General features: G+C 38.0%; 1 protein-coding gene across 2 annotated transcripts in view; it reads right to left on the reverse strand.

Annotated features, from left to right (window-relative positions):
• The window catches only part of NVL (nuclear VCP like), an 83,405-nt gene that overhangs the window by 25,378 nt on the left and 32,875 nt on the right, over nt 1-25,152 (reverse strand). For both annotated transcript variants that reach the window (XM_069545430.1, XM_069545431.1), the window contains exons 16-19: nt 20,922-20,984; nt 18,147-18,266; nt 14,135-14,234; nt 585-691 (exon numbers count right to left, since the gene is read on the reverse strand). In XM_069545430.1, the coding sequence (XP_069401531.1) occupies nt 585-691; nt 14,135-14,234; nt 18,147-18,266; nt 20,922-20,984 (390 nt within the window). The remainder of the gene's footprint in view (nt 1-584; nt 692-14,134; nt 14,235-18,146; nt 18,267-20,921; nt 20,985-25,152) is intronic.

Genomic DNA, 25,152 nt, shown 5'->3' on the forward strand with positions numbered 1-25,152 from the left:
ACATATGCACAATGAGCTATTCCTCAGCCATAAAAAGGAATGAAATTGGGCCATCTGTAGAGAAATGGATGAACCTAAAAACTGCCATACAGAGTGAAGTGAGTCAGAAGGAGAAAAACAAATATTGTATATTAATGCATATATGTGGAATCTAGAAAAATGGTAAAGATGATCTTATTTGCAAAGCAAAAGTAGTAGAGAACAAATGTATGGGTGCCAAGGAGGAAAGAGGGGTGGTGGGAGGAAACGGGAGACTGGGACTGACGTGTATGCACACACTACCGATACTATGTATAAAATAGGGAACTAAGGAGAACCTATTACATAGCACAGGGAACGCTAGTGCTGTGCTGACCTAAATGGGAAGGAAGAGGGGATATATGTATACATATAGCTGAGTCACTCTGCTGTACAGCAGAAACACAACCCTGTAAAGCAACTACAATCCAATAAAAATTAATTTTAAAATTATAAATAATAGTTCGCCTTCTCCCTTGGGAGATACAGGGTGGGCAAATATTTAAACCTATCTATATTTAAAATGTCAGAAACATACACAAAAATATACCATTTCCTTTACTCACTTTTGTGATAGTTTTTAAGATGGCGAGACGATCTGCTGGGGGTGGTAAACCCACAAAGAGTGTTTTGTCCAGGCGGCCTGGGCGCAGGATTGCAGGGTCAATGATATCTAAAGACATAGGGAGGAAAAGCCTTAACTAAATAAAATCTTTTACAAAACATAATTAACATGAGAGATAGGAAAAGTACATTTTTAAGAGAAAAAACTGATAAATTAGACTAGTTTTAGAACTAAAAGATTCTCCTTGTCTTTAAGAAAGTGAAGTCTATCTATCCACCTCCTTCCTGCCCCAAACCTGTTTTCCTTCAGGATTCTCAAGCTAATATGATGACCCCAAATACCAGGCAGGTTCCTCCCTTCCCTCTAACTGGTGACACATTTTATCAATTTTATCAAGTCTGCTTCATATTACCTTGAACCTCAGTCAAGGCCAAATGTAATGTCCCCTTAACTGGTTCTTTTCTAAATTTCCCCTCCCTGGGACCCCTTACAATGCTGCCAGAGTTATCTTCCTAAAATACATATTCAGTTCTCTCAAATCCTGCTCCACCCTGCAGAAGGAAGCCTGACACTTTCAACACCACGTGTCTGATAAGCCTAAGGGTCACCTGACTCTACGGGGCAAAGGTTCGCAAACATTCTGGTCTTAGGAAACCACTGCACTTTAAAAATGGAGTGCATATTACTGATGATTCCTTTTAAACCCCTCTCTCTTGTCCTTCCCTAAATCCCTTTACCCTAGGCAGCCACTGATCTGTTTTGTCACGATGGATTAGTTTGCATTTTCTTGAATTTTATGTTAAGTGGAATCATACAGCATATACTGTCTGCTTTTACTCAACATAATTATTTCGAGATTCACCTAAGTTGTCATGTGTATCAGTATTTACCTATTTTTTATTGCTGAGCAGCATTCCATTGTGTGGCTCTATCACATTTGTTTTTTAATTCTTCTGCTGACAAACATTTGGTTCATTTCCAGTTTTGGACTACTATAAACAGAGATGCTATGACCACTCAAGCACAAGTCTCTGTATGTGCTTTTGTTTCTCTTCAGTAAATGCCTATGTATGGGATGCAAAGCAGTATGGCAATAACACACTGGAGGTGTACATTTAACTTTTAAAAATCAACAAGCTGCTTTCCAAACAAGCTGTACCATCTTACATTGCCAACAGTAATACATTCATATACTCTGTATTCTTGTCAATTCTTAGTACAGTTAATCTTTTGTTGTTGTTGTATTATGATTTAATCTAATTGTACAAAACCTTGAGATTACAACTCCTCTACATTTCTAAGTGGAAGGTCATGTGTGCCTCCACATTCAATTCCACAGTTACCTCTGAGTGCATTTTACATCATGACGGATCAATGTAGAATTCCCATGTAATATCTCAAACTACATAAAATGAAAGCAATTTTTAAAGCTTTGTGGGAAGTCTTCGTACTAATGATAAAAGTTTTTCTTTTTTTCGGGAAACTTCGAATTATAATGTATAATGTAACTGTATTTTAAAATGTTGGTCACTGAGTATCATGAACTTTGAACTGGTTTCTACTTCTAAAAGTGTACCATCACTAAGGTAAGACAACCAAAGTCTTCTTTCAATTCAAAACCCTCAATTGTGTTTCTTTATAAAATAAGACTTGTGTAACCAACCAACTGCCTGCTATGGGACAAGAACTATGGTAATAGTGGGTTCAACTATTACACAATTATGTTAACATTTTATTTTTAAACGCACTTTACAAGAAAATACTTAAGTATGGCTTCCAACAGGAGTGTTATAACAGACATGTTACCAAGCTCAGATTATTTTAGTTCTTTAAGGAAAAAACAGGCTTTCAGGTTAAAACAACAATTTGTAACCAAAACTTTAATCCCAAGAATTCTCACAAAACATATTATAAATGACAGTATGAAAAAAATTCTTGCACAGTATCTCAAAGTTCAGTTCTACAATGTACCCTTAAACTGGAGGCCACAGTTATCTTGAATAGTCTCAAGTTTCCAAATAAAGAATGTTACAAAGAGCTATGTATTCATATACATAACTCAGTGAAACTACAAACCATAGTTTCAGTGAAACTATGAACCATGCTGTGTAAGGCCACCCAAGAAAGATGGGTCATGGTGAAAAATTCTGACAAAACATGGTCCACTGGAGGAGGCAATGGCAAACCACTCCAGTATTCTTGCCTTTAGAACCCCATGAACAGTATGAAAAGGCAAAAAGACATGACACTGAAAGATGAACTCCCCAGATAGGTAGGTGCCCAATATGCTACTTGAGAAGAGTGGAGAAATAACACCAGGAAGAATGAAGAGATGGAGCCATAGTGAAAAGAACACCCAACTGTGGATGTGACTGGTGATGGAAGTAAAGTCCAATGCTGTAAAAAACAACATCGACATTGCACAGGAACCTGGAATGTTAGGTTAGGTCCATGAATCAAGATAAACTGATTCAAACAGGAGATGCAAAGAGTGAATATCAACATTTTAGGAATCAGGGAACTAAAATGGATGGGAATGGGCAAATTTAACTTGGATGACCATTATATCTACTACTGTAGGCAAGAATCCCTTAGAAGAAATGGAGTAGCCATCAAAGTCAACAAGAGTCCAAAATGCAGTACTTGGGTGAAATTTCAAAAACGACAGAATCATCTCAGCTCATTTCCAAGGCAAACCATTCAGTATCACGGTAATCTAAGTCTATGCCCCAACCAGTAATGCTGAAGAAGCTGAAAATGAATGGTTCCATGAAGACCTAACAAGATCTTCTAGAACTAATACCCCAAAAGATGTCCTTTTCATTATAGGGGACTGGAATGCAAAAGTAGGAAGTCATGAGATACTGGTGAAGTCGCTCAGTCGTGTCTGACTCCTTGCAACCCCATAGACTGCACCCCACCTGGCTCTCCTGTCCATGGGATTTTCCAGGCAAGAGTACTGGAATGGGTTGCCATTGCCTTCTCCAGATACACAGATGACACCACCCTTATGGTAGAAAGCAAAGAAGAACTAAAGAGTCTCTTGATGAAAAGAGGAGAGTGAAGAAGCTGGCTTAAAACTCCACATTCAAAAAACAAAGATCACAGCATTTGGCCCTACCTCATAGCAAATAGATAGGGAAACAATGGAACCAGTGACAGACTTTATTTTGCGGGGCTCCAAAATCACTGCAGATGGTGACCGCAGCCATGAAATCAAAAGACACTTGCTCCTTCGAAGTAAAGCTATGACCAATCTAGACAGTATATTAAAAAGCAGAGACATTACTTTGCTGACAAAGGTCCTTCTAGTCAAAGCTATGGTTTTTCTAGTAGTCATGTATGGATGTGAGAGTCAGACTATAAAGAAAGCTGAGCACTGAATAATTGATGTTTTTGAACTGTGGTGTTGGACCAGAAGACTCTTCAGAGTCCCTTGGACTGCTAGGAGATCAAACCAGTCAATCCTGAAGGAAATCAGTACTGAATATTCATTGGAGGGACTGATGCTGAAGCTGAAACTCTAATATTTTGGCCACCTGATGCAAAGAATTGACTCACTGGAAAGACCCCAATGCTGGGAAAGACTGAAGGTGGGAGGAGAAGGGGACGATGGAGGATTAGATGGTTGGATGGCATCATCTACTCAATGGACATGAGTTTAAGCAAGCTCTGGAAGTTGGTGATGGACAGGGAGGCCTGGCATGCTGTAGTCCATGGGCTCGCAAAGAATCACACATGACTGAGCAACTGAACTGAGTCATATACAGCAATCACATAAGGCATTAGCTACTCAGTCATGTCCAACTCTTTGCAACCCCATGGACTGTAACTTACCAAGCTCCTCTGTCCACAGCATTTTCCAGCCAAGAGTACTGGAGTGGGTTGCCATTTCCTTCTCCAGGGGGTCTTCCTGACCCAGGGATTAAACCCAGGTCTCCCACGTTGCAGGCGAATGCTTTACCCTCTGAGCCACCAGGGAAGCCCACCACCAGGGAATCACACACAGAACTTCTGACCCAAAGCAAAGGCAAACTAACTTTCTTGAAATTTCTAGGATTCCACACCAACTGGAAAACCTCTTATCCAGTGCGAACACCAACGGTGGAACTCTCAAACCTCTAATCTAGATGTCCACAGTGTTCTCCCACTAGCCCTGCATCTCAGGGATCTTCAAATTCAACACAAGCAAAGCTGGGAGGGTTTCTAGCAACCCACATTCTTTGCAGTGGTCCAAAATAGCCTAAAGGTCATTCCAATTCATAGTTTCCAAGATTACCTACATAACTTTACAGTCTAATAGACAGGAATCACAATGCATTTCTAAATCTTGGGTTAGAAATACCAAGGCTCAAATATGTACACCTTCAGCTGGGTCTTCCTGGTCCCCTCCCGCCTGGCACCCACATATGCTCTCGCAGACTCAGTGTCCATGAATTGCCTTATAATGTCTCTTTCATTTCAGTCATTCTAAGGTTCACAGTGATATCTCACTGCAACTTTAATCTGCATTTCCTTGATGACTAATGACATTGGGCACCTTTTCATCTGTCACCTGTATACTTTCTATGATGAGGTGTCTGTACAAATCTTTTGCCTATTTTTAATATCTTTTGTTGCTGTTGAGTTTTTAGTTATGTTGTTGAGTTCATGAAATATCCTTTATCAAATAATATACTCTGCAAGTATTTTCTCTCAGTCTGTGGTCTGTCTATTCTCTTAGTGGCATCCTTTGAAGAGCAGGATTAAACCACTTGCTTGGAAGACTGCACTTCTGGTATCACATCTATGAAACCTTTGCTTGATCCAACGTAGGAAAAATTTTACCCTATGTTTTCTTCTAGCAGTGTTGTAGCTTTGGATTTTCATTGGTCTTTGATCATTTGAGTTCATTTTTACACGTCATAAAAGGTATGGATTAAAGTTCACTCTTCTTGCATATGGATATCCAATTGTTCCATTACTACTGAAAAGGTCATCCTTTTCCCACCAGTGCCTTTGTGTTTTATTAAAAAAAAAATTGTCCAAATATTTGTAGAAACATTGTTTTGATTCTATAATCCAATGATCTATATGTCTATGTCTATGCCAATACCATGCTGTGAAAACATCTTTTATTTTAAACATAAAAATGCAGATTAAAAAAAAAATTATTATTTATTTAGTTTTATTTATCTGGCTGCACCAGGTCTTAGCTATGGCATGTAAACTCTTAGGTGAGGCATGCAGGTTCTAGTTCCCTGACCAGGGCCTGAACCTGCGCCTCATACACTGGGAGCACAGTCTTAACTTATGGCCCATCAGGGAAGTCCACAAATGGAGACCTTAAAGCCAGATCGGCATATCTCAAAACAAAGCCTGATATAAACAATCCCTATTGTATCTAGAAAGGATTCTTAGTTTAGGACTTCAATAATAATTTAAACTCTCTTACTGACAAACATCACATTTAGTATTTTATAGTTTATTATTTTATGAAATTATTTATTTTACTTACAGTAAAAAGCATCCTGAGTACTTTATATGCCATAAAGTGTGCATGGGGGGGGGGGGGTTAGATGATTTAAACAATGCTCCATCAAATTAAAATTTCATGTATTGCATCATTTCTCAAAGAAAAGCTGGTTCATACTCAACAATTCTGTTTTGTAACTATAGGCATCTTACTGATGACTGAGATTCGGCTCTTTCCCCATCAGTTCCCACCTTGGTTAAGGCCAACAGATCCTTCCAGTTTTTCAGGCCTAAAATCTGGGAGTCATACTGGATTCCATTCTTCCACATCTATACTCAAGCCATTGGCAAATCATGTCAACTCTATGATACAACATATTCAGATTCTTTCTACCCCCAGATACTACCTGATTCAAACTATCATCTTTTACTTGGATTATTCTTACAGCTCCCTAAATGGTTCCTTACCTAATTGTGTCAGAATTTTAAGCAGAAGACTCAAGATAACAATTCTTACCGTCTTCATTTTCTAACAGAACAATTCTTATCTTTGCAATGAAGAAGTCATCAACAATTCTAAAGATTTAAGGACAAAATTCATTCGCTTACAAATATGCAGAACAGGAGAAACTCTTCCTCAGCCATTGATCAAAAAGCAACTGCTATCCTATTAAGTACTCAAAAAAAGCTAAAATTTAAGAGCTAACAGTAGCAACTTTCAACTTACAGAAAATACTTTGTTACCAATGGACCTTCAATTTTCAACAATGCTGCCAAGACAATTCTATGGGGAAAAGATTAGCCTTTGCAGCAAAGGATCCTGAGACACATGAACAGCCTGCAAAACGATGAACACCTTTCTCACAACAGACAAAGATTAACTCAAAATGGATCAAAGACCTAAATGTGAGCACTAAAAGTATAAAACTCCTACAAGAGAGCATAGGAGTTAATCTCTGTGACCTCAGGACAGGCAAAGATTGCTTAGGTATGACAGCAAAAGAAACTGATATAAAATAAAAGAGAAACCTATTTACTTCTCTCCAAGTGCTCTCCATTTCAACAAGTAGCAAACTTTTTACCCTAGCTTTTAGGTAAAAAAAAATCTAATAGTAGCCTTTCTTTATTCTCTTTCTCACATCCACATCTAATTATAGTACTTTCTATTGGTTTTACCTTCAAAATATATCCCAAAGTGGGATCAGCTCCCATTGATCACTTCTTAATTTTCCCCCCAAACTCACAGCAATTCTCCCCTGGATCTTCTAACTCAGATGATCCTCTATGTTAAGAACTCCTTTGAGACTACATTGAAATTTATGGACTCCTTGTCAAAAACGTGCTTTAATGCATAAGGCAAAATACATAGGATTACAAAGAAATCAATGGTATTAAAAGCTATCAAATTGTTAGGAAAACAAAATTTTGAATAGTAATACATATGAAGTGAAGTCGCTCAGTCGTCTCTGACTCTTTGCAACCCTGTGGACAGTAGCCTAACGCCCCTCTGTCCTTAGGATTTTCTAGGCAAGAGTATTGGAGTGGGTTGCCATTTCCTTCTCCAAGGGATCTTCCCAATCCAGGGATCGAACCTGGGTCTCCCACATTGTAGGCAGACACAACCATCTGAGCCCCCAGGGAAGTCTCTAATAATACATGTATTTCCTTATTAACATCTTAAACAGCAAGTCTGATTGCACTAACTGTGGAGTAGTATGGGTATAAACAGGATTGTGTGATGTCTGTAAAGGCTGTAAGGTGACAGAGAAATAGCTACAAGTTCACAGCTCCAGGTATACTCAGTCTTGTCGCCAACGTTCATAATTCCGGGAAATGCTAAAATTCAGTTAGACGGTGGTGAAGTTAAGTTTGTCACATTTAGGCTCATGTCTGTATGCGCGTGCATGCATGCTGAGTCACGCAGTCGTGTCTGACTCTTTGTGACCCTATGGACTACGGCCAGCCAGGCTCCTCTGTCCATGGGATTCTCCAAGTAAGAATACTAGAGTCGGCTGCCATGCCCTCCCTCCAGGGGATCTTTCCACCCAGGGACTGAACCTGCGTCTCCTGGCAGATGGGTCCTTTACCACTAGCCCCACCTGGGAAGCCCCATGTAGGTTCCTAGATCCCTTCAATTCTAGCTACAGATCCCCAAGGTTAAGAATACCATTTTTAGCTAATTTCTGTGAGAGGTGTAAGATCTACGTCTATTTTTTTTTTTTTTTTGCATGTGAGTGTACAGTTGTTACAGCACCGTTTGTTGAAAAGACTATCCTTTCTGTTAGGATACTGTCTTCGTTCCTTTGTCAAAGATCAGTCCCCTATATTTGTGTGGGTCTATTTCTGGCTTCTGTTCTGTTCCATTGATTTATCTTATCCTTTCATTAGAACTACACTGTCTTGATTATCACAGCTTTATAATAAATCTTGAAGCTGGGTAGTGCCAGTCCTCCAATTTTATTCTCTTCTTTATTTAAATTTTTATTTACTTTTTACATTTTGGCTGTGCTGGGTCTTTGTTGCTGAACACAGGCTTTTAGTTGTGTTAAGCAGGGGCTACTCTCTAATTGTGGTGCACAGGCTTCTCAACTGCCCTGACCTCTCCCGTTTCAGAGCATAGGCTCTACAGCATGCAGGTTTCAGCAGTTGCGGTTCACCGGCTTCAATGCCAGAGGCATGTGGAATCTTCCTGGACCAGGGATTGAACCTGAATCCCCTGCACTGGCAAGTGAATTCTTAACCAGTGGATCACCAGGGAAGTCCCTATTCTCTCCTTTAATACTGTGCTTGCTCTTCCAAGTCTTTTGCATTTCCAAATAAACTTTAGCCTTTCCATATAAACTTTAGAATAAACTTGCACTTTCATATAAACTTTAGAATATAAACTTTTGCCCTTCAATATCAACTTCAGAAACAAATGTTCTTTAAAGAAACTTGCTAGGATTGCTTTGAATCTACAGACCAAACTGGGAAGACTGACATCCTGACAACACTGAGTCTTCCCATCAGACACAAGAGATATCTATTTATTCAGCTCTTTGATTTTTTTCCATCAGTTTCATAGTTTGCTTCATACAGATCTTATACGTATTTTATTAATTTATACCTAAGTTCCTGTTTTTCTTTCTTTTTGGTGCTGATGTAAATGGTATTGTATTTTCTTTCTTTTTTTTTAATGGTATTATATTTTCAATTTCAAACTCCAATTGTTTATTGCTAGCACTGACCAACTTATTTTTGAAAAAGGTGTAAAATTGACTCAGTGGAGGAAGGAGTCTTCAACAAATGATGGTGGAACAACTGGATACCACAGGGGGAAAAAAAAACCTTAGACCTAAACTTTGTGCCTCACGTAAGTTACCTAACAACAGATCACAGGTTTAAGTGTGAAACATAACCATAACACTTTGAAAGAAAACACTGGAGACAATCTTTACGACATAGTTTTGAAAAACAGATTTTAGACATGGTCCTCAGAAAGTAATGTATAAAAGGAAATAAGATGACGAAAAGACAAGCTACAGACTGGGACAAAGATGGAAAAAAACTGAATCTCTCTTAGCGTTACTGACAGAAATCACAGTCACTCAAGAAGAGTCTGACAATCTCTTTAAAAATGAACATATATTTATCATATGACCCAGCAACCATGCTCCTGGGCATCTATGTCAAAGAAACAAATTATGTTCACACAAGAACCCAGATGTAGGTGTTCAGGGCAGCTTTATATGAAGCACTCAAAAACTGGAAACGAACATAATGCCCCCAAAGAGAACAGGTAAGCAAACTAGGACCTATCTCCACACCACAGAATACTACTCAGTACTGAAAAGGAACAGCCTACTGACACATACAAGAATTCAATCAGTCTCATACTATGCCACCTGATGTGAAGAGATGACTCATTGGAAAAGAATCCTAATGCTGGGAAAGATTGAAGGCAGGAAGAAAAGAGGAATACAGAAGATGAGATGGTTGGATGGCATCACTGACTCAATGGACATGAGTTTGAGCATCTCCGAAACTCTCGGAGATGGTGAAGGATAGGGAAGCCTGGTGTGCTGCAGTCCACTGGGTTGCAAAGAGTCAGACACGACTTAGCAACTGAACAACAAGGGCATTAGAATAGGTGAATAAAGCCAACCTATAGGTCACATTTTGTATGATTACTTTCATACAAAATTCTTAAAAGTGATACAGTTATAGAGATGAAGAACAGACTACCAGTTGCCCTGAGTTAGAGATGGTGGGAGAGAGGTGGTTGTTTCCATAAAGGGACAGCAGGAAGGAGGTCTGTGTGGTGATGGAACAGTTCTTGTGTTGACTGCAATGGGATTACATGAATCCACACATGTGCTAAAACAGCACAGAAACAGACAGAATTACACAAATGTCTATTTCCTGGTTTTGATTTTGTACCATAGTTATGTAAAATGTAACAACTGGGTAAATGGAACTTCTGTGCATTATTTTTTATGATTTCCTGGGAGTTTATAAATGTTTCAAAATGCAGTTATTAATAAAAAAAGTCACATATTTTATAAAAAGAAAACTAGATCACATCATTCCCATTCAAAAAACCTTCACGGCAGAATAAAACCCACACCCCATACTGTGGCCTAAAAGGCCCCTTGCTCCTCTCCATTACTCACTCCCCGCTGCCCCCACCAAGTCTTTTCACTTGAGACACACTGGCCGTGCTGGTTCTCCAAACTTGTTCTCACCTCAGGGCCTTTACACTTATTGTTTTCTACCAGGAATGCCTTCTCTCAGATTATTGTATGGCTCAATTCTTCACATTATTTGGGTTCCTGCTCATATGTCACTTCTGAAGAAGCCTTCCTGGACCATGATAATCTAAGTTAGCATTCACTTCCTCAAAACAGACATTCTCCATCCTCTTACCCTGTTTTATTGGACTGCCTATTACTTATTCCCTGTTCAGCTCCAAATCAGAACATATGCAGGCAAATAAGTTTTCTGAATTGTTAACTTTTGAATTCCCAAAGCTCAGTAGGACCAGGCATATAATAAAAATTCTGTAAAAATGAGTGAATGAGTAAATCTTCTGAGATTAATGGTATGACTGATCCATATACAACACCAAACCATAAAGCTGAATGTGTAACTTGTACCATAATATCAAGAATATGATCAAAGAAAAATTTACATAACAAGGATTAAAGATAACTACATGTTTTTACATTCTGACTTCTCTCTCTCTGAATCTGGCTCTTCCTGTCACTGTCCTGACCAAGAGAATTTGTCTAATCTGGGCCCTACCTTCAAGAGGAATGGCAACTTCTGCCTTTATCTCTTGGAATCCAGCTGTTATCTAAGAGGGGGGAGTACTCAGAGAGCCATGTTAACAGAAGTCAAGCCACACGGCGAGGCCTTGGAATTTGACAACCGCAGAAGGAGAGGGGAGGCATAAGGCCAAGGAGCACCAAAGCACCAGACACGGAGCAGAGAAGTCACCTTGGAAGGGGTGCTCTGGCCCAGCCATGCCTGCTGGCGGCATGCGGATCACAGATGAACCACCTGGACAAGCCCTCCCTGAATTCCTGACCTACAAAATGACGAACAAGGCAGAAATGGTGATTTTAAGACGCTAAGTGTTGTAGCAGTTTGTCACGCAGCAATAGCTGACCAGAACATCAGGAGAGAGAGGATTTCTTAAAGCTAACCAGGAAATAAGTTATAAACAACCAAACAGAATGTCACAGGATAGAATACAATGGGACAGAACTGCCAAATAAGCATCAATACAAGCAAAGAGACCCAGAACATCTGTTTTTAAATTTATGTGGCTCCTTAATGTAATAGGGAGGAAGTGATGGGTGAGGTACAGTAGAGAGGAAGACAATACTCAAGGACGCTGGAAAGAACAAAACACAGGGGCCACACGATGATTCAACCTCCATTCACTGGCTAAGCTCAACAGACTACTACACTCAGTTGTCCGTTTTACAATTAAGGAGAATCTGGAGAAGGAGTTCAAAGATGAATGAAGAGATCAGAGGAGGTGAAGAAAACATGAGGAAAGACAATGTACCTGAATCCTTTTGAAGGAAAGGATTTAAGTAAAATTTAAGTAACGCTGAAGGATCCACTATTTTCTAATCTACAGAGATTAAACTAAAAGATAAGATGTCTACAATAAACATGAATGAAAAATGTTGAGTGCAGTTAAAGACAGAATAGGTTATTATGGCAGACCAAACACTGTCTTCTTGAAATCTGCTAGAAAAGATCTGCAGCTGCTTGGGAAAGGCAGGATGTGATGCTATCCAAATTTGAGACCTTCAAGGTTTCTTCTAGGATGACTCTGATTTTATGACCCAACAACTATTCCTACTGCCAATACCTGAAGTGTGTATGACGATGATAATAATTACTTATCAGCTACTTGCCACATACTACAATACGTACATTACCAACATAACTTAAGCTTTGTTGACAACACTGCCTATTAGGTACTATCATCCTCATTTTACAGATGAATAAGTACTGGTTAGCAAGATGAAGTAATATATGCTCAGGATTAATGTGGTACAGTAACGAATGACTATACTGGTCGTTACCTCAGGCTCTTGGCTAGAGTTTTCTGTGCAACAGGAGTGTTTTTGTTATGCTAAAGAGATGACTCAAGGTTGGCCCCAATATAACTTCAGGATGGGGCCGATTATCAGAATGACTAAGCATCTGATTAGAGGGTTGGAACTTGTAGCCAGACACCTGAGGAGGCAGGGAGACTGAGTTCAATCACATGGCTGATGAGTCAATTAATAAAAACTCTGGACATCAAACTTGAGGGAGATTGAACACACTGATGGGACAGGAGGGTGACGTGTCCTGACTCCGTGGAGAAAGGGCCTGGAAACCATACCACCTCTGAGATCTAGCCCCAAGTGTACCCTTTATAATAAACTGGAACTGTAGGTATAGTGCTTTTCTTTTGTTAGTCCTTCTGGCAAATTATTGAACGTGAAGGCAGTTATGGGTATCCCCAAGTCTGTGTAGCAAGTTGGTCAGAAGTGCAGGTGTCCTGGAGACACCACGTGCAGCTGGCATCTGAAGCAGGGGAGTGGTCAAGATGACTTCCTCTTAACTTGCAGGTTCTGGTACTAACTCTAAGCTGTTAGTGTCAGAACTGAATTATAACCTACTCAGTTGGTATAGACTAATTAGGGTTGAAAGAGAAGAGTTGGTAAGATGTGAAGTGCTACAGCCAGGACTCACACCCAGTTCTGCCAAACTCAAAGGAAATATTTCTAATTCAAAGTAAGAGTCTAATTCAAAGGTGTTAAACCATAACACCTTTCAATTTTTCTTTTTAAAATGAAATGGTATACAATTCACGAAGATTTTAGTATCTGTACTAACGTATGAGAAAGGAAAAATCATATCTGCTTAGAAAACTGAAAAATCCATTTAAGCAATTAAAGTCCCATGTCCCTGTTGGCAGACATAGTTAGAAACCTCAATGCAGGGCAGCTATGACAGAGTCACTCACATGATGGCGAAGTATCAAACAATATGAAAACAATTTAGGACCCAAAGTATAAGCCACCTTCAGTATTTCTGAAGTTTTGAGCCTTTTTCTAAGCCCTTCCCAGAGGACTTAAGCTTTTTAACAATTTAAAAAATAAGTTAAGTGCAGGTATATGGATAAGCTTCTAGGATAAAAGCATAAACACCCACCTTCAGCCTTCAGATACAGTGAAAAAGAGCCTGGTTCCTTGTGTCCTATAAGCGTGAGAGGAACCACGGGATATAAATCCTAATACTTCATGGTCAAAGTGTATGTTACAAGTGTTCTTGGCCAACAAGACAACTTTATGTGTACCAACACAGGAAAAAAATCTTATAGAATCCAGGCAATACCAACACACACAACACACACACACGCACCCCACACACACCCATTTTTAAAAAATTATAGCTGACTTAAATGCTTTCTAAAGTTTTATTCCAACTTATGAACCAAAAAGGGATTCCCCAAACTTAATCTTTCTTTAGTAGGATGTATGTAAATTATACTCTTTGTAAATGCTGGAAGTTTTTAGACTTAGCTGTTTTAGTCTTCTTTCTTACCTGGTCTGTTAGTGGCTGCCATAATAAAAACTTGCTGACGTGTTTCCAGACCATCCATCTCTGTAAGCAGCTGATTCACCACTCGGACACTTGCCCCTGTCTAAAAACAAATAAATATAGCTCCATCAGCTCCTAATAAAAAGAAGAACACACTGCTGTTTTTTTTCCATACAAAATATTATAATTGCTAACTTGAATGAAAGCTTCTGTCAAAAGATATAATATCATTTCTGAAGAAGTCACTGTATCTAATCACTGTGCAAAACATGTTCTTGTCAGTGTGCTTCCCCCGCAATCTTGCTACCATCCACAATTCAGATGAGGAAACCAAGGCTGAGAGAGGCTATTTGTCCAAGGTCTCAAAGCTAGATAGAGATAGAAATGAAATTCAATCTCAGGCTCAGCTGGTGCCAAAGTCTTACACCTCTGAGTCAGTTGAAGAAGCAACAGCTGAGAATTCAAAATCCTGTGATAAACCATAATGGAAAAGAATATGAAAAGAAATGTACATGTGTATAACTGAATCAATTTGCTTCAATACAATTACTATTATATATAATTGCATTAATATTAAATATTAATATAACCAATAACATATAATATTAATGTACTGCTGCTGCTACTGCTAAGTCACTTCAGTCGTGTCTGACTCTGTGTGACCCCACAGACGGCAGCCCACCAGGCTCCCTCGTCCCTGGGATTCTCCAGGCAAGAACACTGGAGTGGGTTGCCATTTCCTTCTCCAACACATGAAAGTGAAACATGAAAGAGAAGTCGCTCAGTCACGTCTGACTCTTCGCAACCCCACGGACTGCAGCCCACCAGGCTCCTCCATCCATGGGATTAATATACTAAATATCAATATAATTAATACCATCAATTAGTTTAATACAAATTAATACAACACTGTAAATCAATTATACATCAATGAAATAAATTTTAAAAAAAGATCTAATAGCTACAGTGAATTTCCCTTTGGGCAAATCTAGACTCAGCTCTTTTTTTTTAAGGTATTTAAAGATCTTTTTGATGTGGACCATCTTTAAAGTTTTTATTGAATTTACTACAATATTTTTTCTGTTTTAGGTTTTGGTTTCTTGGCTGCAAGGCATGTGGGAGCTTAGATCCCTGACCAAGGATCAAGCATGCACCCCTTGTATTGGTAGGTGAACTTTTATCCACTGAACTGCCAGGGAAGTCCCAAGACTCAGTGTTTGGATGCCAGATCAGGCTCCCCAGGACACTGGATATCCAGAGCTATTAGCTGGGACACTGAGGCCTTTTCTCTTTTCCATGAAGCATATAATACAAAGCTCAGGGCAATATCCAAGAGAAAGATGCAAGAAGTTGGTGAAGAAAGGGTTATTTACCCATTAAACAGAGAGCTTTAAAATTCACAATGAAGGAAATGAGAAAAGTAGTGCTGTGCTTCTTTTTCTCATTAATTGCCTTTTTCCAACATAAATTTTGTGTACAGAGGCAGTAATGAGTTTAACACACTGATTTCTCCAGAAAAAAATTTTGGTGTACCTTATTATCACTCGTTGGAGACATAGCATTAACAGTCAGGACATTAACAGAATTATAATCCAGATTCAAGAAAAAAAAATAAAGAAAAAAAACCACAACACTATTCTACCTAAGCAAAGTAAAAACCTCAGAATTGATTTTATTATATTAAAATGTAAAATTTTATATAATAAAAAAAGATAAGTGATGAAACTGGGGAAAACAGTACCAATACACGTAACTAGTCAATAGACTAATCGCCATCATATATAAAGAGCTCTTATAAATTAACAACAACAAAAAAGGGAAGACATGTTATATGTGTTGCCAAAGCAAGCACAGAAAAACAAATAGAGTCAATAGCAAAAGGGTCAGAGACATGAATACTAAAATGTAACACCATGTTTTGACAATAAAACTGAGAAAAAAAAAAGATAGGTATTATTCATTATTGACAAAGATATAGGAAATAGTTATTTTACACACTGTTGTTAACAGATGCATATAACTGGCAGTTTTTGTGAAAAAAGATTCAGTATTAACTTCCCCGGTGGCTCAGACAGTGAAGTGTCTTGCTTATAGTATGGGAGACCTGGGTTCGATCCCTGGGTCGGGAAGATCCCCTGGAGAAGGAAATGGCAGCCCACTCCAGTACTCTTGCCTGGAGAACCCCATGGACAGAGGAGCACGGTAGGCTGCAGTCCATGGGGTCACAAAGAGTCGGTCATGACTGAGCGACTTCCCTTCCCTTCACTTCAAAATATATGTATACATCTTCTACCCAGAAATTCTACTTCCAGAACTCTCACACATTCCCACATGGGCACAAAAGTATGTGAAAGAATCAATACAGACGTATTTGTAAGAGAAACAACTAGAAACAATGTAAACGTCCTAAACATAGGAATTACTGAGTTAAATCTTCTCTATCCAGACTGTGGAATATTTATGTAATAGCTAAAAAATAAGTTATTAAGAACATGGGGAAAGTGTCAAGATAGGATGACCACATCTATGTTAAAAAAGAAGTCGAAATCATACATGTTTTTAACATTACAGAAAAAGTTCCAGACCACAAATGCAAAACACTCAGCTGTCAGCAGAAGTAACCTCCAAGAACAACAGGGAGGAGAACAGGAAGAAAAGATTTGACTCTCTTTATACTTCATTTGAATTTTTCCCAATATGTATTCATGAGTAACTTATATGATTAAAAAAAAAAGGATACATTTAATTTTAAAATATTTTCAGAATCCCCTTCAGGTGAAAATGTTAAAGAAAAACGTATTCTGAATACAAAAATGTGAGGGAGCAGTGAGGCATGAGAGAGAGAGAACCTAGAAGTTAGAAATGTAGTTCATACGGACACAGACTTCTTTGAAGGCAGGGAGTTGACTGGACATATACCTCAGTGAACTCCTAATTTAAATTACCAGTTGGTAACAGAGAGACGCAAACCAACGAACAGGCTGTCAATGAAAGAAAGGGAGTAAAAAGTAAAATGCAGAGCATGGCACGCCTCCACCAGCTGGACATAATGTGTAGGGTTTTGCCTGGGATACACATTAGGTTTTGGAGTGTGACAGCTGGCAACAGAACCTTGGAAGGATCTCTGCCCTGGCCACTCACATCACTATCAGAGATAAGACTGCAATAAAAGATTTTTTGCAATACTGCTGACTACTAGGTGAGGAAACAAAAGTGCTATGATATCAAGCACATTTATCCCAGTCAAGTTTTGTTTCTGCAACTTTTGAACACTTTTGTGAATTTTAAGCAAAATGAGGCACCTTATGAATGTTTCACAATCTAAGAACACACATAAAATAACTATCTGAAGATAAATCACAAGAGAAATACAATCACTTCCTTAATCATCTTGTAATAAATCTACTTACAACACTGTTTTCGCTATTCTCTTCAAAAGGTTATTATTTTTTTTTTTATATATTATGCTTCACTACTCTTCCAACTCTTTTATAACAGTATTCCTGAGAACTATTTCTGGGCACTCACTGTACTGAAATTTCTTAAGAACAGTGATTCACAGTAGTAATGCAAGTGGTAATTAATGCAGATCAGTTTATGTCTTCCCCAGATAGAAATGGCGCTGAGTCTTAGAGCATATTATCTGACCCTACTAGGAGCACATGATGTCTTAAATTATATTTTCTACTGTTTCAGGAACCCTGAAAACAATCATCAGATTACAAGGTAAGCTATCCAGAACTAACATTCCATTCCCAACAACACACTTGTGTCAAACAGGTATGAGAAACCAAAATAATACACAGAAAAACAAAATGAATACAGAGACTAATAAAAATAAAACTGTTATCCTTAGGCCGTTTTCAAATTACTAGGTTTCTTCACTTAAACAGTCTCAGCGTTCTCAAGGAATGACTTTATAAAACAACTATTTGAACTCTACATAACTTTACAAGAAATTAAAAAAGGTTTGGTGCTTCAAAAAAATCTGTAATCACTAAACTATGATACCTACCTCTCGGGCTGATCTTCGAGGGCATAAGGCATCCACTTCATCAAAGAATATCACACAGGGTGCTGAGTTCTTGGCTCGTTGAAATACCTGTCGCACAGCACGCTCACTCTCACCAACATACTGACCATACACAGAATGGAAAGAAAATGTAGAAACAATTCAACTTTGGAGTTTGGGCCAGATTATAGTAATACTAGTTTTAAATGACATGTATATATCAGAGTTCAAAAAGCATTAGGTCAAAACACAGGCAACAGATGACATTTAACCATTCTGACCTGCAAAAATAGTTTTATTTGGTTCAACTTCATAAAATTAGCTCTTAGTTAAACTTATTATAAATTTTTTCATTTATAAAATGAAGACTAAATAGAATATAAGGTCTCTTCTAGGTCAAGAAAAACTCCACAATTCTATGGCATTTTAGAACTGATCAAAGCTTTATGCATATAAAACACCCAGCATATATTTTCATTAATTCAACAGTATTTTAAAAGAGAAGAGGACAACTTACTGTCCTACTGTTGCTTCTATATAGGTCATCTTGCTAAAGGAAGAACTCATGATGATAATATAGCATCAGAGGAGGCAAATTAAGCCAGCTAGATATCTACCAGGTTTCATAAATGCATACTGTACGGTAAAATCAAAATACAAACCAACTCACAGACAGCTATAACATTAGAACTAACTAAAATTAAAAGTCACATGTAAAACAGTTTCACTTTTAGCTAGGCACAAAAAATTATTTGTGTAAAATTTCAACCTAGCTAACTAAGAAAAGCATTTTTTCTAATAATGCTAAATAAGACAATCTGAAAACATCTTTACAATGGCGATTATACCTAAAGTATCTTTTATATTACTGTATGATTATATGGCCATATGAAAGTAATTAGGGCACAGAAGACATCAGAGATGACAGCGATTAAAGTACTTTTGTTTTCTATTTGAGTAGATCTTCTTTTCTTCAGATCTGTCCGATACCTTTCATTGTACTTTTCCTTATTCTGCTTCTCTCACATGACCTGCTTTCCCAACCTACTTCAACACAGTTCTTGCAGTCTAAAAGACCATTGATCTTTCTTCCCACTGCTCTCTCATCTCTTACAGCACCTCCTACTGTTATAATTTCTGAGCTATCCTACAATACCTTCACCATATTACAACATAAGTCCTTGGAAAGCAGAAGCCATGACCATTTCAAATTTTTCTGTGACCATAACATCCTGCACAGTGTACAAATACAGTAGACCAACTTAGTTCCCTGAAAAAAATCTAAATTAACAAAAATTAAATTTGGAATGCTGAACCAAAACATTCAGTAGATATATTTAAATTATTATCATTTTACACTGATTGATTTTGGCTGCACTGGTCTTTGTTGCTGCACTTTGACATGTATATAATGCTCAACTTAAACATCTATCCAGAAAAAAAAAACTGAGTATTTTTTAAAAATTTCTAATTGGAAGATAATAATTGCTTTATAATACTATGTTGGTTTCTGCCATACATCAACATGAATCAGCCATAGGTATACATATTTCCCCTCCCTCTTGAACCTTCCTCCTATCTCCCAATCCATGCATCCCTCTAGATTGTAACAGAGTTAAGTTTTGAAAACTGTGGTTATAAGTCATTCAATAAACTACTACACATAAAACTAATAACTAGAGGCAAATATAACAAGGGAAATATTATAATGTTTAACAAAAATAACAAAATCAAGTTATAAAAGAACACATACCATTTATAAAAAGTGGCTGTTTTTATCATTTATGAAAGCAGTTCCAAACATATAATGAAAGTAGACATAACAATGTAATGAACCCCAAATACCTCCATCACCCAGCTTCATAACTATCAACACAATTCATGATCAGTTTTGTTTCATCTAAACCCTGTCCACTTTCTTTCTACTTGTTATTTTGATGGAAAGCCCAGACATCATAACTTTATTTATAAATATTTTACTACCTCTAAAAGATAGTAGTTTTAACATTAACTACATGACTACCACACTTAAAAGTTATTTTCTTAATTTAGGGATAAATATATAATATATATACTAAATGTAAAAAGTGTACTGAATGAACTGAAAAAGCCTTTTTAAACAAATGATACCATTTTCATTTCTTCTTTCTTTGAATATTACGGAATGGCATTTTTACTTTTCATAGGCATAAACAGGAAATAAGAAATTCAAAGTCCCAAACTTGAGATACAAACTGCTTAAATGCAGTAAGAAGTTGTTATATAGTAAATACTTCAGTGATTTCTTTCCCTCTAAGTATTTTTATTTATTAATCCTTAACTCATCTGAAGGAAAGCAGATTAGGAGTCTGATGACACAGATTCAAATGTCAGCTCCACTAACCCCAAGCTATTGGGCACTGGCCGAGTTATACAACTCCTTGAAACTTAAGTTTCCTCATCTGTGAATCAGGGCAACAATATGTACCTCACAGGGTTGTTGAAGAATAATACATGTAAAGTGCTTGACAAATTTGGAGTTAACACTTTAAAATGCTGACTATTTTGATTATTTCCATTTTTCTGGTGAAAAAATCTAGGCTCAGATGTTAACAGACTTAATTAAGAAAGCATTTATACACAGCGAACAGTACAGCAAAGCAAAACTCCATATCTTCACTCCTAATGCAGTGATTTTACCAAAATATCATGACTATTTCAAAATTCTGAGGACCCTGTAATCTGAATGACCATTACTTTTCCTAATAAAAAATAATAGCTAATGCCACAGCAACTTACCATGTTTAGTAATTCAGGGCCCTTGACAGATATAAAATTTAACCCAGACTCATTCGCAACAGCCTAGTAAGAGAAAAAAGACACAAATAAGATAAGTACACAATAAAATACTAATAATGTGTGATAATACAAGGAATTTTTGCAGTTTATCTCTATTTCCCCCTTTTCATAGCTGTCTCTTTCTCATTAGAAGGAAAACAGACAAATGGGAATAAAAAGAAACTCAATACTCTTCACAAATTATTCAGACAAAAAATCAGATGGAAATGACCAGAAACATTTATGTAAATCTTTTGTTTGCATAAATGTGGTATATGTAAGCATATTTGAAGCCTGAGTTTAGAATCCTAGTAGAAATCTCAGTGGGCACAAATGCCCTGCCCAATGAAAGCAATCAGTCATTCATTCATTTATAATCCAAAATTCGAAAGCATCAATATCAGTCTTTACGGTACTTCAGTCAGTTCAGCTGCTCAGTTGTGTCCTACTCTTTGCGACCCCAAGGGCTGCGGCATGCCAGGCCTCCCTGTCCATCACCAACTCCCCGAGTTTACTCACACTCATGTCCACTGAGTTGGCAATGCCATCCAACCATCTCATCCTTTGTCACCCCCTTCTCCTCCCGCCTCCAATCTTTCCCAGCATCAGGGGCTTTTCCAATGACTCAGTTCTTTGCAACAGGTGGCCAAAGTACTGGAGTTCAAATCAGTCCCCCCAATGAATATTCAGGACTGATTTCGTTTAGGATGGACTGGTTGGATTTCCTTGCAGTCCATGGGATGCTCAAGAGTCTTCTCCAACCCAATTCAAAAGCATCAATTCTTCGGCGCTCAGCTTTTGTTACAGCCCAACTCTCACATCGATACATGACTACTGGAAAAACCATAGCTTTGACTAGAGGGACCTTTGTCGCCCAAGTAACAACTACTTTGAGAGCAACAACTCTGCTTTTTAATATGCTTTCTAGGGTGGTCATAACTTTTTTGTCCAAGTAGCAAGAGTCTTTTAACTTCATGGCTGCACTCACCATTGCAGTGATTTTGGAGCCCAAGAAAACAAAGTCTCTCACTGTTTCCATTGTTTCCCCATCTATTTCCCACGAGGTGATGGGACCAGATGCCATGATCTTCGTTTTCTGAATGCAGACTCTTAAGCCAACTTTTTCACTCTCCTCTTTCACTTTCATCACGAGGCTCTTTAGTTCTTCGCTTTCTGCCATAAGGGTGGTGTCACCTGCATATCAAGGTTATTGCTATTTCTCCCAGCAATCTTGATTCCAGCCTGTGCTTCATCCAGCCCAGCGTTTCTCATGATGTACTCTGCATATAAGTTAAATGGGGGGGGGGGGGTGACAATATACAGCCTTGATGTACTCCTTTTCCTATTTGGAACCAGTCTGTTGTTCCATGTCCAGTTCTATCTGTTGCTTCTTGACCTGCATACAGATTTCTTAGGAGGCAGGTCAGGTGGTCTGTATTCCCATCTCTCGAAGAATTTTCCATAGTTTGTTGTGATCCACACAGTCAAAGGCTTTGCTACTGCTGCTGCTAAGTTACTTCACTTGTGTCTGACCCTCAGCGACCCCATGGACGGCAGCCTTCCAGCCTCCTCCGTCCATGGGATTTTCCAGGCAAAAGTACTGGAGTGGGGTGCCATTGCCTTTTCCGCAAAGGCTTTGACATAGTCAATAAAGGAGATGTTTTTCTGCAACTCTCTTGCTTTTTCAATGATCCAACGGATGTTGGCAATATGATCTCTGGTTCCTGCCTTTTGTGAATCCAGTTTGAACATCTGGAAGTTCATGGTTCAAGTACTGCTGAAGCCTGGTTTGGAGAATTTTGAGCGTTACTTTGCTAGTGTGTGAGATGAATGCAATTGTGTGGTACTTTGAGAATTCTTTGGCATTGCCTTTCTTAGGGATTGGAATGAAAACTGACCTTTTCCAGTCCTGTGGGCACTGCTGAGTTTTCCAAATTTGCTGGCATATTGAGTGCAGCACTTTCACAGCATCATCTTTTAGGATTTCAAATAGCTCGACTGGAATTCCATCACCTCCCCAACTTTGTTCATGATGATGCTTCCTAAGGTCCACTTGACTTTGCATTCCAGGATGTCTTTCTCTAGGTGAGTGATCACACCATCATGATTATCTGGATCATGAAGATCTTTTTTGTATAGTTCTTCTGTGTATTCTTGCCACCTCTTCTTAATCTCTTCTGCTTCTGTTAGGTCCATACCTTTTCTGTCCTTTATGGTACTTACAGATTATTTTTTAATAAAGATTAAGCTGTATGGTTTAAAGCCAAAGATAGCAACAAAGGAGAAATATATGGTGACACATTTAGAAGAATCCAAAAACTATACTGTACAGGCAGAGCTGAAGTCTAAATAAAATCACTTAAAACTTCAAAATGATCAAGGAATAAAGCTCCTTTCTATGTTTAAAACTTGATATCTGAGCTCAAGATTTGTGTTCAACACACTCCTCAGTATCTCCACTTGGATCTTTCAAAAAATTTTTCCATTTGGATCTTTTAGGAATTCAAGTCTGTCATTTCCAAAGCAGCACTCTTGAATCTCCCAAAGCCCAAACTCTCCAAACCCCACACCCTAAATTCTTTTCCTCCTCATCCCAGTAAATACATTTTCTAAGCCAAAGCCACGCTGTCTCCCCTTGATCTCTTGTTAGATCAGTGAACCCATATGGAAGTTCTACTGGCTCTAATGCTAAAATGTAGGTGAGTCTGTCACTTCCTATTTGTCCACTATACCATCACCTTCATCCACACCATGTCCTATTGTCTGAACCTGCAAAAAACCCAGATCAAACCAAACCCCCAAAACCCTGACTAGCTTCCTTTCCCTCTTGCCTCCCTCCAGTCCATTTTCCACTTAACTGTCAAGGAATTCTTAAAAATGTAAATAAGAGGGGAGGGATAAATTGGGAGATTGCGACTGACATGCACACAGTATCATATATAACATGGGTAACTAATAAGAACCTGAGGTGCAAATATAACCAATTCAAAAACACACACGACAAGGTACCCAAGCCAGGGAACTGCATCAACCCAGTGAATCCACATATTAGCTTGCAGGACCTTCCTTCTGGCTACAGTTTTCTAAAACTGTTGTGAAAAAAATGTAGACCAACAACCCCCTCCTTTGTTCTCATCTGCCTCCTTTGCTCCCAAACTCCTTTACAGCAATGCTGTATAAGAGTACTAGAAGCATTAAGCAAGAAAATTTAATGATATAAGTAAAAATAAGTTTAAAAAATCTTACATGTACACACACACACACGAGCAAATGGCACTGTGGATATCTGGTATTTACTGAGGAGCCACAAATTATTTGGCTGCTGTGAAACTTACTAAAAATGCCATTCATTTTATTTTTTGATTCTATAATTGTATTTTTAATCAATTAATTTATTTTTGCCATCAATTTTAATTTGTTTACAAGTAATCCAAATGTTTTTAAAAGGTGATAAGGGTTAAGTAAATTATAGATGGAATATTATACAGACACTAAAAATCATGACTAATGTAAGTTACAAATCACAAAAATGGCTCTAGTAAGCTTGATTCCAAAGGGAAGGTAGGAATCACAGAAGACTGAGAAAACTGCCCAGATGATTACTGGGGGCAGGGGGGGAAGCCACAAAACTTAAAAAGTGTCAAAAATATGATTAACAAATTAAGAAGGCCCAAAACACTGATAAACTACAAATATAACAGATCTTACTATATGAAGAGCGATTATAAGAAAATCACATGCATGTCAGTAGGAAAACAAAGGATATGAACAAACAAAGCCAATAAAACACACTATTTTTAAAAACCCACGAGTAATTTGCAAAACATAACTTAAAACCTGGAAGATAACCATGTTTACCTATAAGACTGTCAAATATTAAAAACTGTCAACGGCTATTGCTAATTCAGGGTGCTGGGGAAATAGACACTCACTCTACTGAATGAGGAGAAACTGGCACAAACTTCTTAGAAGACACTTTGGTAATGGATCAAATGTACCTGGTTAACAAAGTATTTTGATGGAGTGGTAATGGATCAAAACCTTTAAACACATTCTTTTCATTAAAAAAATATTCATGAATGCACTCTATTAAAATTACCCATCAAAGTACAAAAATGTCAGCACAGGACTGTTCCATGCAGTGTTGTTTAAACAGAGGATCATTTCATGAATGATAGAGCATGTTTATGGC

This window comes from Ovis canadensis, chromosome 12, assembly GCF_042477335.2.
Source record: "Ovis canadensis isolate MfBH-ARS-UI-01 breed Bighorn chromosome 12, ARS-UI_OviCan_v2, whole genome shotgun sequence".
Classification (NCBI taxonomy): domain Eukaryota; kingdom Metazoa; phylum Chordata; class Mammalia; order Artiodactyla; family Bovidae; genus Ovis; species Ovis canadensis.